Source organism: Cottoperca gobio, chromosome 6, assembly GCF_900634415.1.
Source record: "Cottoperca gobio chromosome 6, fCotGob3.1, whole genome shotgun sequence".
In the NCBI taxonomy this organism is placed as follows: domain Eukaryota; kingdom Metazoa; phylum Chordata; class Actinopteri; order Perciformes; family Bovichtidae; genus Cottoperca; species Cottoperca gobio.
Window position 1 is genome coordinate 18,159,646 of NC_041360.1, and position 15,120 is coordinate 18,174,765.

Genomic DNA, 15,120 nt, shown 5'->3' on the forward strand with positions numbered 1-15,120 from the left:
TGTGACCCTGGAGCCATGCACGCGCAGATCCGCCTTACCATCAAAAAGAGTCTGATCCTACCTTCTTATAGCTCCGTGATTTACAGATGTAAGATTCAGATGTTGACAGTCTGCACGTGTATGTCGCTGCACTGATTGTGGAGATATTTTAAAAATAAAGAGTTGAGAGAATAATTTTTGTTTTTGCGCAACTCTTATATGCGGCACTTGAAATGTGCCAGCAGGGGGCACCATTGCTCACTGCAAATAAGTCCCTTGTATGTAGTGTCTCTTAATTAACGCGAGATTTTAGAAAGATTACAAATATGGAAAAATAACTAACTGTTGAGGGCCTATTTTTTGGTGCGGATGAAGGATTTCTTAACGAAGCCATTATTTTACACATTATCTCATGAAATACAACTGACTTGAATAAGAAACAAATGAAACATTGTCTCAAATGTAGTCCTGTGCCAAGATGTCTTATATCTATGTCTACGTGTAGTTTGATGCATATGTTTACTTTACTTATTATTAAAATGGATTGTAGGCAGTAAAAAAAAAACCTGTCCTACATTTCATCTGACCATAACCCATTTTTAAACTTTCAGAGGGACAAAGTAGGTCTGTCTATGTTCGCTCTTGCGGATGGGGAGCTTGTTGTTCCCTCAGCCTTCTTCTTCATCTCCCCCTGTCCTCTTCACTTGGTGGGCAGTTCTCCGTCTCGGTTTTCACTCTTGATTATAAAGGAGGAGTTTGCAACACAGAGACGTGTATACCCAGCCGGCCTGAATAAAGTCTGACAGAAGCTGGTTGATCCGGGACAGACTGACCTCATACAGTGTTAGATTTGGGTAAAAGGACGAGCTGATAAAAAAAAAACTGGCAACATGGTTGTGGCGGGCTGCACGAAATGCATTAAATACATGTTATTTTTCTTTAACTTTATTTTCTGGGTGAGTTGAACAATTTTTTACTCTGAAGTTACCTTTTTTTTGGCGTCTTTGATGTTTAAGTAACTTCTGCTTTCTTAAAAATTCTCTTTTCTTGTTGTTTACACATCTTTGTAGTTCAGAGCTTAAAGTTAATCAACTATAGATCCTGGACACAGTTTCCCGCCCTGCTGTAGTAATTATACTGGTCTGACTTTGAGCATCAATAGAAGAGGAACATAACACGCAACCTTGTCCAGGCAGGAGTTGAAATGCTCTTCATCAACAGTTATTTTCTGCGTGGCCGAGCACCAGTGCAAGGTGGCTGACAGGAGCACTTCAAACTGGGTGGGCTCCAGTCTTCTCACTGCTGGGATAACACTGATCTTTTTCCTCCAGCATGTCTCTCATCAGACCAGTCATTGAATTAGCTCATGTTCGTATTCTTCAAATATTCCACACAGCAGGTCTGATTTCTGAAGATGTTTCTGATGGCAAAGTGACCTCAGTCTTCCTCAGCACTGGATGATTTCTGGTTCTCCCCAGATTAAACACACATTGAGATTGAACAGGGCTAATAGCGTTTCTGGGGGAGGGGAGAGCTGCTTTCCCTCTTGTCATTTCCTTTGTTCCTACCTGGTCACCAGACTGTAGCATGTGCTGCCTTTTAACCTTTTAAAGAGCTCAGGAAACGTCCTCATGCGATGGTGTTGTTTTATTTTTCATTTGTTGTACATTCATCCTTCAAACTGAACTGAATCTTTCTTTCTAAAAAGTTATTCCAGAAATAAGGGGCTTACCACAGTAGTTCCTAAAGTCGATGTCTGCATTTGACACTTTATTACATCACATCAGACTTCCTGCAGATGTGCGATCCACTTTACGTGTTCGTGACCTTACACGGTCAGAATGGATCACTTGTTTGTGAATTTCCATTTGAGTTTGTCTGTACAGAACAGTCGTCTTTTTTTAGATCACCTTAAGTCCCCATATCCTGGACATGCCGCACTTGATGGAGCGTTTCCTCTGTTGGTTTTGCCCCTGTGATTGTGAAAACCATGATCCCTCTCTTCCTCTTTTTGCTATTTTTCATGACGAGGATTGAGTTTCCTGTTTCTTGGAGAACAATGGAGTGCAGGCATGTCACTAAATGTGCAGATATAAACATAAAGAAGGACAGTCGGGCTTTGTGCACTCTCTTTTGATGGGTCTTTTTCTTTTATTCTTAAAAAATTGATAACTACAGGTTTGTTTTAATATTCATGCTAACATCTCTCTTGAATATCAGACATTTTAAAATGGCTGTGATCCTCCCAGAGGTTTCACCAAAGTATAGAAACATGAAAGAAAATGAATTAAAACCTTTTTCTCTTTGGGACAGCTGGCCGGTGGCGTGATCTTAGCAGTGGCCTTGTGGCTCCGCCATGACAGTCAAACCAGCAACCTCCTCATACTGCAGTTTGAAGGCCAACAGGCTCCAGGCACCTTCTACATCAGTGAGTATTCTCCACCAACAGTAGAGCTTCACAATCGCTCCATACATTGTTTGAAATTGGACTTGAAAACTGGTTGAAAGGTGTTAATAGTTCACACTTGGGAAACGTAAAATGTTTCAATATAATACAATCAACTACAACAGCATGACAAACAATACCATACATGTAAACTCCTATCAACACAGATAGATTACAGTCTTCTCAAAATAAGTTTTTACTTCAAGGCTACGATATGAATTTGTTGCTGTTGATTTAGCCTCCTGTAAGTTGCTTGGTCATCATCTTGCTTCCCACATAAGTCCTTACAAGCGTACGTCCTCCTCGATACACTGGGTATTCCCTCTCGTACTACTTGATATGTCTATCCAAATTCCTCGTTCTCCACACGACAGAAAGCTCAGAGTGATGAAATTGAACTAATTCATCAATAATACCTGTCTTCCACACTCAGCTGGAACCAGTCCGGAAATAGTAGGAGTGGTGTGACCTCTGAGAACAGAGCAGGAAACAGGACCTGCGTAAATCCGCAGCGTGACTCAAGAGTGGCACAGCCGGCGTCTTCACCTCAGTGTTTTTACTCCGCTGTCACTCCGATGACCACATACTGTAGGGGGATGTTCCATCCATCCATCCATCGTCCACCGCTTATCCGGGATCGGGTCGCGGGGGCAGCAGCTCCAGTAAGGAACCCCAATCTTCCCTTCTCCGGGCCACATCCTCCAGCTCCGACTGGGGGATCCTGAGGCGTTCCCAGGCCAGTGAGGAGATATAATCTCTCCACCGAGTCCTGGGTCTTCCCCGGGGTCTCCTCCCAGCTGGACGTCCCTGGAACACCTCCCTAGGGAGGCGCCCAGGTGGCATCTTACTAGATGCCCGAACCACCTCAACTGGCTCCTTTCAACGTAAAGGAGCAGCGGCTCTACTCCGAGTCTCTCACGGATGGCTGAGCTTCTCACCCTATCTCTAAGGGAGACGCCAGCCACCCGTCTGAGAAAACCCATTTCGGCCGCTTGTACCCGTGATCTCGTTCTTTCGGTCATGACCCAGCCTTCATGACCATAGGTGAGGGTAGGAACGAAGATCGACCGGTAGATTGAGAGCTTTGCCTTCTGGCTCAGCTCTCTTTTCGTCACAACGGTGCGGTACAGTGACTGTAATACCGCCCCCGCTGACTCCGATTCTCCGGCCAATCTCTCGCTCCATTGTCCCCTCACTCGCGAACAAGACCCCGAGGTACTTGAACTCCTTCACTTGGGGTAATGGCTCATTCCCTACCCGGAGTAGGCAATCCACTGGTTTCCTGCTGAGAGCCATGGCCTCAGATTTGAAGGTGCTGATCCTCATCCCAACCGCTTCACACTCGGCTGCGAACCGATCCAGTGACTGTTGAAGGTCACAGACCGATGATGCCATAAGGACCACATCATCTGCAAAGAGCAGCGATGAGATCCTCAGGTCACCGAACTGCAACCCCTCTCCTCCACGACTACGCCTCGATATCCTATCCACGAAAATCACGAACAGGATTGGTGATAAAGCGCAGCCCTGGCGGAGGCTAACATTCACGGGAAACGAGTCCGACTTACTGCCAAGTATCCGGACACAACTCTCGCTTTGGGCGTACAGGGATTGGATGGCCCTCAAAAGTGACCCCCTCACCCCATACTCCCGCAGCATCTCCCACAGTATCACCCGGGGGACCCGGTCATACGCCTTCTCCAGATCCACAAAACACATGTAGACTGGATGGGCGTACTCCCAGGCCCCCTCCAGGGGATGTTCTCAGAAATACATGTTCATGACTTCAGCCTCGAGGTTCTTTGGAGAGAGAAGCCAGATGCCTCAGACAGATGTTGGGACACATGTGGACTCTGAGAAAACAGTGAGCATAAATAAAGCCAGCTTCTGTCGCTCGCACTTTTCCGGAGTTTTGTATTAATGCAGTGCAGCATGCTCTCTGTATGTCTTTGTAAAAGTATTCAGGAATATGTGCCTCAGGTCTTGCTCACTGCATGAACTCGAGTCATAAATCCTCATCATGTCTCCTTCACTGTCCACAGATTGGCTCTAAAACCTACGATGTGATTTAAACATTTCAAAGGTCCGTGATCTCAGTTTGTTGTGGTGGTGAACTCTAGTGAGCCCATTAATTTACATTTGGGCTCCTGCTGCTCTCCCATACTTACCCCTCAGTAAGTATACAGAGCGAATGCGAGCCCATGCTTTTTATAGAGGAAAGGCACACTCGTGATTTTAAAGGCAGGGCGGCAAGAGAGGCCCACCCAAGGGAGATCAAGGGACTGTTTCTTTTTTTTTTATCCTCCCTTGAACATACGCCCTTACATAATTCAAATAACCTTGTACATCTGCACATTACCCTTCAAATTAGAGTTTGGAGTGGATGTTTTTAGCATGCTGGCACACCAAAGTGGTATTTATGTTAGGCTGAAAATACACATTCTCCTACCTCCTAACCCGCGCCTGAAATCATAATTGGTGGCAGTTGTCAGTCGTCAGGTCAGGTTAGTGCTCCAGCCTCTCATACAGAGTGACAGATATGTGTTACACAGGGTGTTTCAGTTGCTTTACACTGTATGGAGAATGCAGAGCCTCAGCCTGAATAACGTTTTTTGCATTATTTCATAGCCGAGATGAATCAACAAAAAGGTTGCATTGTGGGTAAGCAGGCTGTGAAGGAAGGATTTGATACATAATTGTGTATTTGATTGAACACAAAGACAAAATATTCCTCTGAAGCCTCACAGCTACTGAAACATGCTCTCTTGATCCTTAAACTGATTTGTCTAAACAGGGATTTTTAACATCTCCCACATGAACATGCCAATAAACAAAGACCATTTGGGTTTTAAAGTCATATTTTTTGCATTGTTTGCTCCATGTTTCAATAAAGCTGTTTATTAAAGTTTAAACCAAAGACGTGCACTGGGGCTTATTCACTGAGCCCTTTTGTTCCTACTACTTTCTGTGATCAAGGTGACATGAGGAAATGTTTATTTGGAGCCTCTAAAAAAATAACAATCCTCCTCTCATCATTTATCCATTGACACACAGTATAATTGGGTTCATCTCAGTTTATTGGTGTCATACAGTGGGAACACGACTTCCTTCTAAGATACTGGAGGAGAAAAGTCTAAGTGGGGCTTTTAACCGGCTCTCCTTTTCACTTAGAGATTACACTGGGAAACAAGAAATAAATGAACTTGGTATACGATTGCCTGTCTCCCTTAAAGTCTTAATGGCCTTCAAACCTCAAAGGGTGTTGTCATAGTAATGGCAGGCAGCGGAAATAATGCCTGCTTTGCCGCATTGCCAGGTTACTGGCCCTGGTAGCCGTTCCTCACTACAACAAAAACCTGAAAGAGAACGAGAGGAGGGGGGGATAAAGGAGGAGGGTGTTGATTAGAGATGGACGGAGAAAGAAAGAGTGTCGACGTGAGAAGATATGTGAGGTACAGTGTGAAGTGTGAGAGGTCTGTCTGTCATTAGAGCTTGCATGTGTTTTGTTAGTGTGTGAGTAAGAATATAAAACCCAGAAGCAGACTGCTCACACTGTCTAATCCCTTTTTTCAAGACATATCTTTTTAATCTGGTTTTTAATTTGGAGTAATGTTTTACATTTTTTATTTGAGCTTTAATCATTGTTTTTACATTATTTTGTTTATGTAATTTTATTTTATTGATTTTTATGGATTGATTTTTAACATTTTATTGTTTTATTGTAGTAATGTATTCATTAAAAATGTTTCTTTGTGAAGCACTTTGGGCTGCATGCTTGTATGAAAGGTGTTATAGATATCAATATAGTTAAATTGAGTTTAATCTGAAAAGTATACAATCAAATGGAAATATTCAAGTAAAGTTCAAGTTCCTGAAAACCTTTCAGTAAATATGGTTGAGTAAATGTATTTGGTTATCTTCCACCGCTGGCTAAAAGGGTTTTACTTTTAAGAGTTATGAGTGTTAGATATGATAGTTTGATAGATCTGCTGAGGCAATGAGGATTGATTGAAGTCATTAGATGATTGAAAAACAAAAGTGCAGCCTCTTTAAAACATTATCTCCTTCAGGTCATTTATTTATGCAGGTTATGGATTTTATTCATTCCTGTTGGAGCAGAGCCACCCAACCTCTAACCTCCGCCGCACCAACCTTCCTGTAACCACTCTGAGTGAAAGAAAAAGGATAACAGGAATTATTCATTTGGCCTCCTAATATGCGATAAACATTCTGCAGTCTTTACCTGGGAAAAGGCAGCTGAAGGTCCACTTAGTAGCTGTTTCAATCATATGATCCCAATCAGCACAAATAACATAAAGTGTTCAGAAAAATAGCCAGTAATGAGCCTTCATGTGCATCCTTGTACCTACATTGAACTCACCAGTACAATGGGTATTTATTTTCACCTTGACTCCGTGTCCTGAACGTTCTCCTTTGAGCTACGTTAAACATAAGCCAGACCTCTGCTGTAACTGGAGCTTTATTGCTATTCATTGACTTTTTCCTGCAACAGGACGACCTGCACTGGAGCTTGTTGCACACTTCTGTGCCATTTAAAGACACGTAAACTGTATTTTTGTCATCACTATGGATAATTCAGAGGTTATACAACCTCTCAGTATAAATGTTCTATTCTCCTCTTTATATCAGTTTAATCACACAAAGATGTGTGTGTATACGTGGGTGGGTGTCTGTGTATTCACATGGTTTCCTGGGGAAGGATAATGCTCGGGGTCAGGGGTCAGTGCAGAGCGGGTTGTTTTGGGGGTTGGGGGTGCCTGGATGGCGTTTCCTGGCCTGACAGCTGAACAGAGTCCGCTCTCTCTCTCAGGATCTGAGGGGGGGGGGGGGGGGGGCGGTTTATCTCCAGGATGTCAATAATGTCATGTCATCCTATAGGGAAGGCAAGAGAAACATGCAGGAAGTCTATTACCAAACAACATGTGGATCAATTAATCAACACACTGCGGTGACGCTGCTGCCCCCTGGTGGTGCTGAGGACACAATGCTGCGATGATGAAATACATTTCATTAAATTCTCATGAGTGACAGATTCCTGTCGTCTCTGTGTTTCCAGGTGTGTACATACTGATAGCTGTCGGCGCTGTGATGATGCTTGTGGGCTTCCTCGGTTGCTACGGTGCCATTCAAGAGTCCCAGTGCCTGTTGGGGACTGTGAGTATCTCTCTTTTTACTTTTATCCTGCAGGAACTATTTTTCTGTTTGATTGAATTCTGAATAAATGATCTATTGTCCTTATTGTCTTTCTTTAGTTCTTCTTCTTTCTGGTGATCCTCTTTGCTTGTGAAGTGGCTGCAGCGATGTGGGGTTTCATGAACAAGGACACAGTAAGCAAAACAAACACAAGCCTGCCTTATGTTAATATTTGATGTGTGCGTTGATGTGAACCTGCTCTGCTTCTCATTGTGTCTCTGAAACACAGATCTCCAAAGAACTGATCAACTTCTACGACTCCGCATACATCAAAGCTGTGGACGTCTCCGGGTCTCCGAGTAAAGACTCTGCCATCAAGGTGCTGGATGTTTTCCACACTACGGTACGTCATAATGCAAAATCCCTTCACAGTTGTTTTGTTACGTGTATTAGCAATAAAATATGTTTTGATCTTTGTTTCTTTGTGTCCTCTTCAGCTCGACTGCTGTGGTAAAGGAGACGACACCGCTCTCTTCTTACAAATCGCCAGCACCTTGTGTACCAGAAAGGTTTCAGAAGACTTTTTGAGGTCTCAGGTATGCACAGTGAACACACAACACCTGAAATGTTTTTCATTGGCAAATATCTGCAATCCTTAAAATATATTCCAGTATCTGCAGAATAAACTATTACAGTGTTAGCATATCCAGTAAGAGGGACAAATACCAATGTAAGGTTTTGTGAAATTGCAACTTGAGCTTTGCAATCAGTGTTGTTCAGAAAAGGGGGACTGGATGTGAAAAAGGAAAAAGTATGTTGATTCCCACGTTTATTAATAGACTTTATTGTTTTTATGATTCATTTTGGTGTGGCCAATATGAAAATATGTACCTGTGAGACAATATATATTAGTTTGCCGTACGGTTTGTACTGTGATAAAAACACTTCTACGTCTCAGGGTGTACAAGGCAATTTTGTGGACAAGGTTTGACTTTACACGAATTTATGTCAGATATTTAATTTACTGGATTAACCAAAAACAGAAATTGCTGTGTGACTAGTTTATCCATTTCTCAATACATTTTACTACACACTAAAACTCATGGGTTTGGATTGTGTTGGTTCTATAGTGACCTTCTAGTCCTTCTGGACTCCTGACTAGTATTCATATTGCTAATAGATAACATATTACATAATTGATTATTCAGAGTTGTGCGGTCAGAAGCAGCTGATATCCAGCCCCTTGTTTTGACAGCAGATGCATCTCTTCATTACATGTGATCCAGTGCAGTGTGTATACAGTGTGAGGGGTGAACACTATGTCACAGAGCCACGGTCAACGTCTTTATTTTGTCTCCTCTCAGAGCTGTCACGATAAACTGATCGAGCTGTTCTCGGAGAAGCTCTACCTGATCGGTCTGGCTGCCTTGGTGGTTGCTGTCATCATGGTGAGTGTCAGGTCAAATCATGGCCGAACATTTCCCTGAAACTAAACCACTTATATCAGCTCCGAGTAGAGCTGCAACGCTTAACTCGACCAATCGATTGGCAGATTAACTGAAAATGAATTTAGATAATTGTTGAAGTTATTTTTCATGAATAATAAATGTTGTTTTCAGGCCTAAATATGGAGATTTCCTGCTTTTCTCCGTTTTATATCATATTAAAGTAAATATCTTTGGGTTTTGGACAAAACAAGACTTTTAAAGACATTCTATTTTATTCTATTTAATTATTGTGTACTCGCCACTTTACTTCATATGTTCTGTAACAAGGTACAGTTCCCCGTTGTGAGACTAGTAAAGGATTTCTGATTGTGATTGTGATCACTTGAGAAACTGAGGTGGACATTTTTCACAGTTTTCTGACGTTTTATCTTTTATATATTTATTAGTTGCAGCCCTAGCTGTAATAAAAGCTTACTGAATTAAGCCACTCTGTCCTTTTTCCCATTTAGATCTTCGAGATGATCTTCACCATGGTGCTCTGTTGTGGCATCCGTAACAGCCCGGGAGTATACTAGGAGTCCAGCGAACAACCAACATCAGCCTTTAATTGAATTATTGTATCGTGTGTTTGACACACATCAGCTCTTCCTCTTTATGATTAGAACACGACAAGATGGATACCTCTCTTTTTTATTCTACTAGATTAGTTTTTAATATTGCTTATCCATCAAAAATCATCTTTCTTACATAATAATTTAGCTTATGTCAGTCAGACCTTCTTTATTTATCATACATGCTTCATGTGAACCTTTCTACGTACAGTATGTTGTGAAATATTTCTCTGAGATGCTGTTTTTATGGATGTATAAATTGTATATATACTTGTCATATGTTGATAACACTTAGGAGGGTGCATGTGTTCCCTGATTGATTGTTTGTTATGCATCTCGCTGCAGTGTTACAGTCTTATAATATAATTTAAGCAGCAGGGGTTCAGTGGTCTAAGGTAATGTACTGTCCCAGCTAATGATTATCAGGATGACGAGTTGGCCTGTGAGTTTGTTAGTCGACTGTGTGTCTCTTCTTTGTGCCTAATGAACCATCTTCATGCCGTCTTTCCTTTATTAACTTGTGAAACATCCGTCCTTAAATACACACTTATGTCTTCTTACTCAACCTGTTTTTTTAATAATGCTTATAAATGATGTCATCTTTCTTCTTCTTGCTTGAGTGTACACTACACCGGTGTTTCACAGCCTTTTATTTTGCTTGTGACTCCATAAAATGAAGCAAATTCTTTTTCCATGTCTATAAATTGTTGTAAGTTTAATCAGAGGGGTTTTCACTTCTCAGATTATCTCATTTCAATCATTTTTACAGGCCTGAAAAGGTAAAACTGCAGTATTTTGCTAAAAAGAAAACGAGAGAGCAACTGATAAATTTAAATAAAAGTATTTTGTGTATCCAAATGAGTGGAGTGAGTTTGAGTTTTTTTCCTACAATCATTTCGTGACCCACTAGATTCATCTTGTGACCCCTTGTAAGGGTCCCGGCCCCCAGGTTGGGAACCACTGCACTACACAGGTGGTCAAAGGAGTTGGATATACAAAATGTGAACATTTTCACAGTTTCTACATGGATCCAAGTCCAAATAATCCATCATAATAATTCAAATCCTCAATTAAAATGTGTTCTTTCAGAGACATTCTTCACTGTGAGATGGTTTTAAATGGAGGACTGAGCTCAGTGTTTGACTGTGACACACATAATGTACAAGCTCTCTTTTTTACAGTAAGACAATCGATGTGTACAACAAGCTTTTCACTCTCAGTGAGTCCAACCCTTCACACAGGACCTCAGTATTTGCCGTGTCACCACAGGGGGGCAGTGAGTGTGATATCAACGCTCCTCTTGCTCATTCAGTACATTATGTCTCCCTACAGAACATTTGAATATATTAAAAACTCAACAGACTTGTATTTTTGGCACTATGGCAGCGCACACACCCAGTACACTCAGTGTACCAACTGGTTTACTTTCTCATCAGAGAACGCAGCTGTCATGTAATGACGGCAGGTGTGACAAAGTTTGACTCAGAATACCTTCCAAGCTCAAACATGTTCACTTATATTTTTATTTCTAGATTTAAACTAAATGAATCCTAAGCAACACACAACACATAGAAGCAGACCGTCTCTGTTTTTATTGGTTTCTTCCTTGCTAGGCTTAATATCAGAGGAGGAAGAAGTATTCAGATCTTTTACTTGAGTAACAGATGTAATACCACAGAGTAGAATACTCTGTTACTAGTAAAGGTCCTGCATTCAAAATGTTACTTAAGTAAAAGTACAAAAGTATTAGCATCAAAATATACCTAAAATACCAAAAGTTAAATTAATCATTATGCAGATTGGCCCAATTTAGAATAATGTTTCAGAATATTATTATTATTATTATTATTATTATTATTATTATTATTATTATTATTATTATTATTATTATTATTATTATTATTATTATCATTGATAGATTAATGTACATTTAATGTTCATTTTAATTACTGTACAGTTTATACTGCTGTGCAGTTTATTCTTTAATAATATCATCATTTATTACTTATCATTGTTATTATTATTATTATTATTATTATTATTATTATTATTATTATTTTTCCATTAATAATGTAAATCTATAAAGGAACAATTATCAAATAAATGTAGTGCGGCAAAAAGTACAATAATTGCTTTTGACATGTAGTGGGGTATAGTAATGTACTTAGTAATAACTCTCAGTATAACTCAAAGCAAGTTAACAGCGACACAAACCGCAGCCTTCAAAATGACCTTAAAGTTGTATCAACACCTCTCTAAAATGTTTCAACAAAAGAACATTATAACCTTCATGAAGACAGGATTTATTGCAATCTAGTGGAGAGAGAGCCTTCCCAGAAGAGTGGGAGCACATTAATGCACAAGGCTTATTAATGAAGGGCTGCAAATCTCATGATTGATTCAGCATTAAAGTTTGGCAAACAGATAAATCAGATTCAACTCCAAACTCAGATGTCTGTACTTCTGACCTGGAGAAAATCACCTTCACCTTCATCTCCACCTGCCGCCATTACTCATCTCGGTTAAGGGTGTTTACCCTCATGTTCTGTTTGGGGTTCTTGACACACCGAGCCCTCTCTCTAACAGCTCTAAAAACATACTTAACATTGATTCATGAGCTTGAGTATTTTTCAATTATTCCCAATTTCACGAGAAATTAGTCACAGAAAAAGAAGCAACAGTAAATCACGGTCAAATAAAATTGATTTTTATACGCTCTACTATATCTTTGATGTTGACAGTACTTTTTATGAAGCATTACTTCAAACAAAGAAGTCGAGTTCTAACAAGGAGAAAACTGACTCCACACATAAATAACATCTCTATGTAGGAAAACATACTTTTTGGCAAACAAAAGGTACATATAAAATAATATAAAATAAATACACATGTGCGTTTAATAACAATGCCTTATAGTCAGACCTGTATGCTGTTGTGCGTGTCTTTCTGAGATGTCGGGCTCTGTGCACATTTCTAGAATCCGTCCAAACTTGAAACTTCTGTGGGTGTTTGTGTCTATTTCTATGTGTATTGGATGAACACTGTTAAAATAGTTTTTACTTTACAGTATATTATTTGCAGGTTTTTGGTAATCTTTGGGTGTCCACATACTTTTGGCCATGCAGTGTAGTTTCGGAGATTACCAGAGACAGACAGACAGTTGGATCCTGACGCATGAGGCAATAAGAACATGGGTGTCACTCTCGCTTCCAAATGAAATCGCTTTCTCTGACGCACACACGCACACACGCACACACGCACAAGTCATAAATTAAATGTTGCAACATCCTAAAAGAAAAGCAGCACTGATGCTGAATGACACACCATAAAGAAAATATATTGTGCAAATTTCTAAAACAAAACTTCTCCTCACTTACCCAGAACAGTTTCGTTATACGACAGAAAATAAATCTCTTTATAGTCAAAAAACAACTAAGAAATGAAACTTTGTGCTTTCAGTCACAGTCAGACTGTCTCCCCCCTCCTCTGTACACACCCTGTGGTGTCATGCTCTCATTTGACTCATCTCTTTGTTTTGTTTATGCTCTGCATTTACCTACAATAGAACGGGCAATTGTAATTTTCTGGGCGGTGACTGTGACTGTTACTTTTAATACTTTCTAATAATCCCACCAGATCAGATCACTCGGTTAGACGAGCAGGAACACTTCATCAGAGAGGAGAACATCTACGATCAACAGAGCGTCAATGGTAATGGTAAGTCAAAATCTGTGAGAAAAAATAAATAATTAAGGTATTTATATGTTATTGATATTTAAAGCATTAAGTGACATTAATTTCACTAACAACAGTTGTCACCATCTCAGGCTCACTGAGACATTGAGCACCTGCGTGTGAAGCTGTGATTGATGTTATTACAAACTTTGTATTTCAATGAAGGTGAAGTCAGAGTGAACTTTGGAATGAGTGTGAAGAAATGTGTGCAAAAGTCATTTTTCCTGTAAATGAGGAGCTGATAAGCAGAGTAAGGATGCTTCAGTAGATTTCCTTTTGCATCCAATTCAGTCTAAACCTATCGACTTTGTTTTGCTTTGGGGAAATTAAATCCTCTGCTATCGTCGAGGGAAATGATTGGCTGAATTTTAGAGAGGCTGCGGTTCATTTTATCTGCTCAGCACCTAAATAAAGGAAGGAAGTCAGGAAATGAAGCCCTTTAGAGTGTAGTTCTTTTAATTTTTAATTGATGTTTAATATTTTCCATCAGCAACTTTCTCTCACTTTATAATCTGTACCCAGACAGGTAGATATTACAGACATACCGCATGTATCATGTACTACTCCCACGCTTCATATCGCTTTCATAATAGGCTGCAGTGACTCACAGTTGCTAAGCTCAAATAAAACAAACCAGATAAAACAAAGGTGTGGCTCCACCTTAATAACAGAGGGGACTGGGCCACACCTTGTAACAGTCCTTCATTCATACTCAATGTCATTTTCAATATTGAACTCAATACCGGCCAATTTGTGAAAACATCACAGAACTACTGAGAGCTCAAAAGCCTTTAGTACTGCACACTGAGGCATAAGGTTTAAGGAATATACATGTATCAACCATAAGTATTTTTCTAATTATTACAGATTCAAAAGAGAACACTAATATAATAAATAAAACTGTAAACTGCAAAACTAAACAGTCAGTGGTAGAAGAAGTAGCCTACTTAGATACCGTACTTAAGTAAAAGAAGCAATACCAAAGAGTAAAAATAATCTGTTACAAGTAAAAGTCCTGCATTCAAAATGTTACCTAAGTAAAAGTAAAACAATACAAGCAATAAAATATACTAAAAATAAAAGTACTCTATATACAGAAAGGTGGAGATGATTACAACTACTTCATAAACGGCTGGGAGCTTAATTAACAGAAAATACTTGATTTAAATGTTATTATTTCCATTTACAAAGTAACTAGTAACTCATGTAGTGTAGTAAAAAGTACAATATTTGCTTCCAAAATGTAACAAAGTAGAAGTATAAAGTAGAATAAAATAGAAAGCAGGTAAAGTAGACTACAAGTACCTCAAAAGTACTTAAGTAGAGTAATAAAGTAAAAGTTACTTTGCATCAGTTTAAACAACAGTGCTCTAACACCGGTTGTCTTGTAGCATTATAGTTATGATGAACTAGCCCTGTCACATCTAATCCAGTTATTAATTAGTTTTCCCACACTTCCTGTTTAAATCTGTTACAAGATGAATCTTTATATTGATTTGATTTTAATGTTGATAATACATGATTGCAATGTATTAATTAACATTTAAAATATGTTACATAAAAAAAAAGAAATCAATGTAATGTTACATTTTACAAGTTTATTTTAACATGTTTTACATTCCACTAGTCTTCAGTGTGTCTGTTCAAATGGCATACAAGTAATACAAGGGGGAAAGGAATGAGAAACTAGTGAGAAAATGGCTTCAGATATTTAGATTTATGCCATTTTCAGGTATTTTCTAATTAA

The 15,120-nt window shown here is 39.6% G+C and overlaps 1 protein-coding gene across 1 annotated transcript; it reads left to right on the plus strand.

Annotated features, from left to right (window-relative positions):
* Positions 1–761: 761 nt before the first annotated feature.
* On the plus strand, positions 762–10,496 carry LOC115009675 (CD81 antigen-like). The gene is made up of 8 exons (XM_029433836.1): positions 762–935; positions 2,293–2,407; positions 7,503–7,600; positions 7,699–7,773; positions 7,869–7,982; positions 8,077–8,175; positions 8,944–9,027; positions 9,537–10,496. Exons 1-8 carry the CDS (start codon positions 870–872, stop codon positions 9,600–9,602), a joined length of 717 nt encoding a protein of 238 aa, XP_029289696.1. The 5' UTR covers positions 762–869; the 3' UTR covers positions 9,603–10,496.
* Positions 10,497–15,120: the final 4,624 nt, after the last annotated feature.

What these genes read in the sequence shown, in the direction of transcription:
- LOC115009675 (XM_029433836.1), top strand. Translation starts at nt 870, where the DNA reads ATGGTTGTGGCGGGCTGCACGAAATGCATTAAATACATGTTATTTTTC. An exon ending in TGGATGTTTTCCACACTACG is followed by an intron (nt 7,983 to 8,076) that starts GTACGTCATAAT and finishes TGTCCTCTTCAG; the next exon opens with CTCGACTGCTGTGGTAAAGG. An exon ending in AAGACTTTTTGAGGTCTCAG is followed by an intron (nt 8,176 to 8,943) that starts GTATGCACAGTG and finishes GTCTCCTCTCAG; the next exon opens with AGCTGTCACGATAAACTGAT.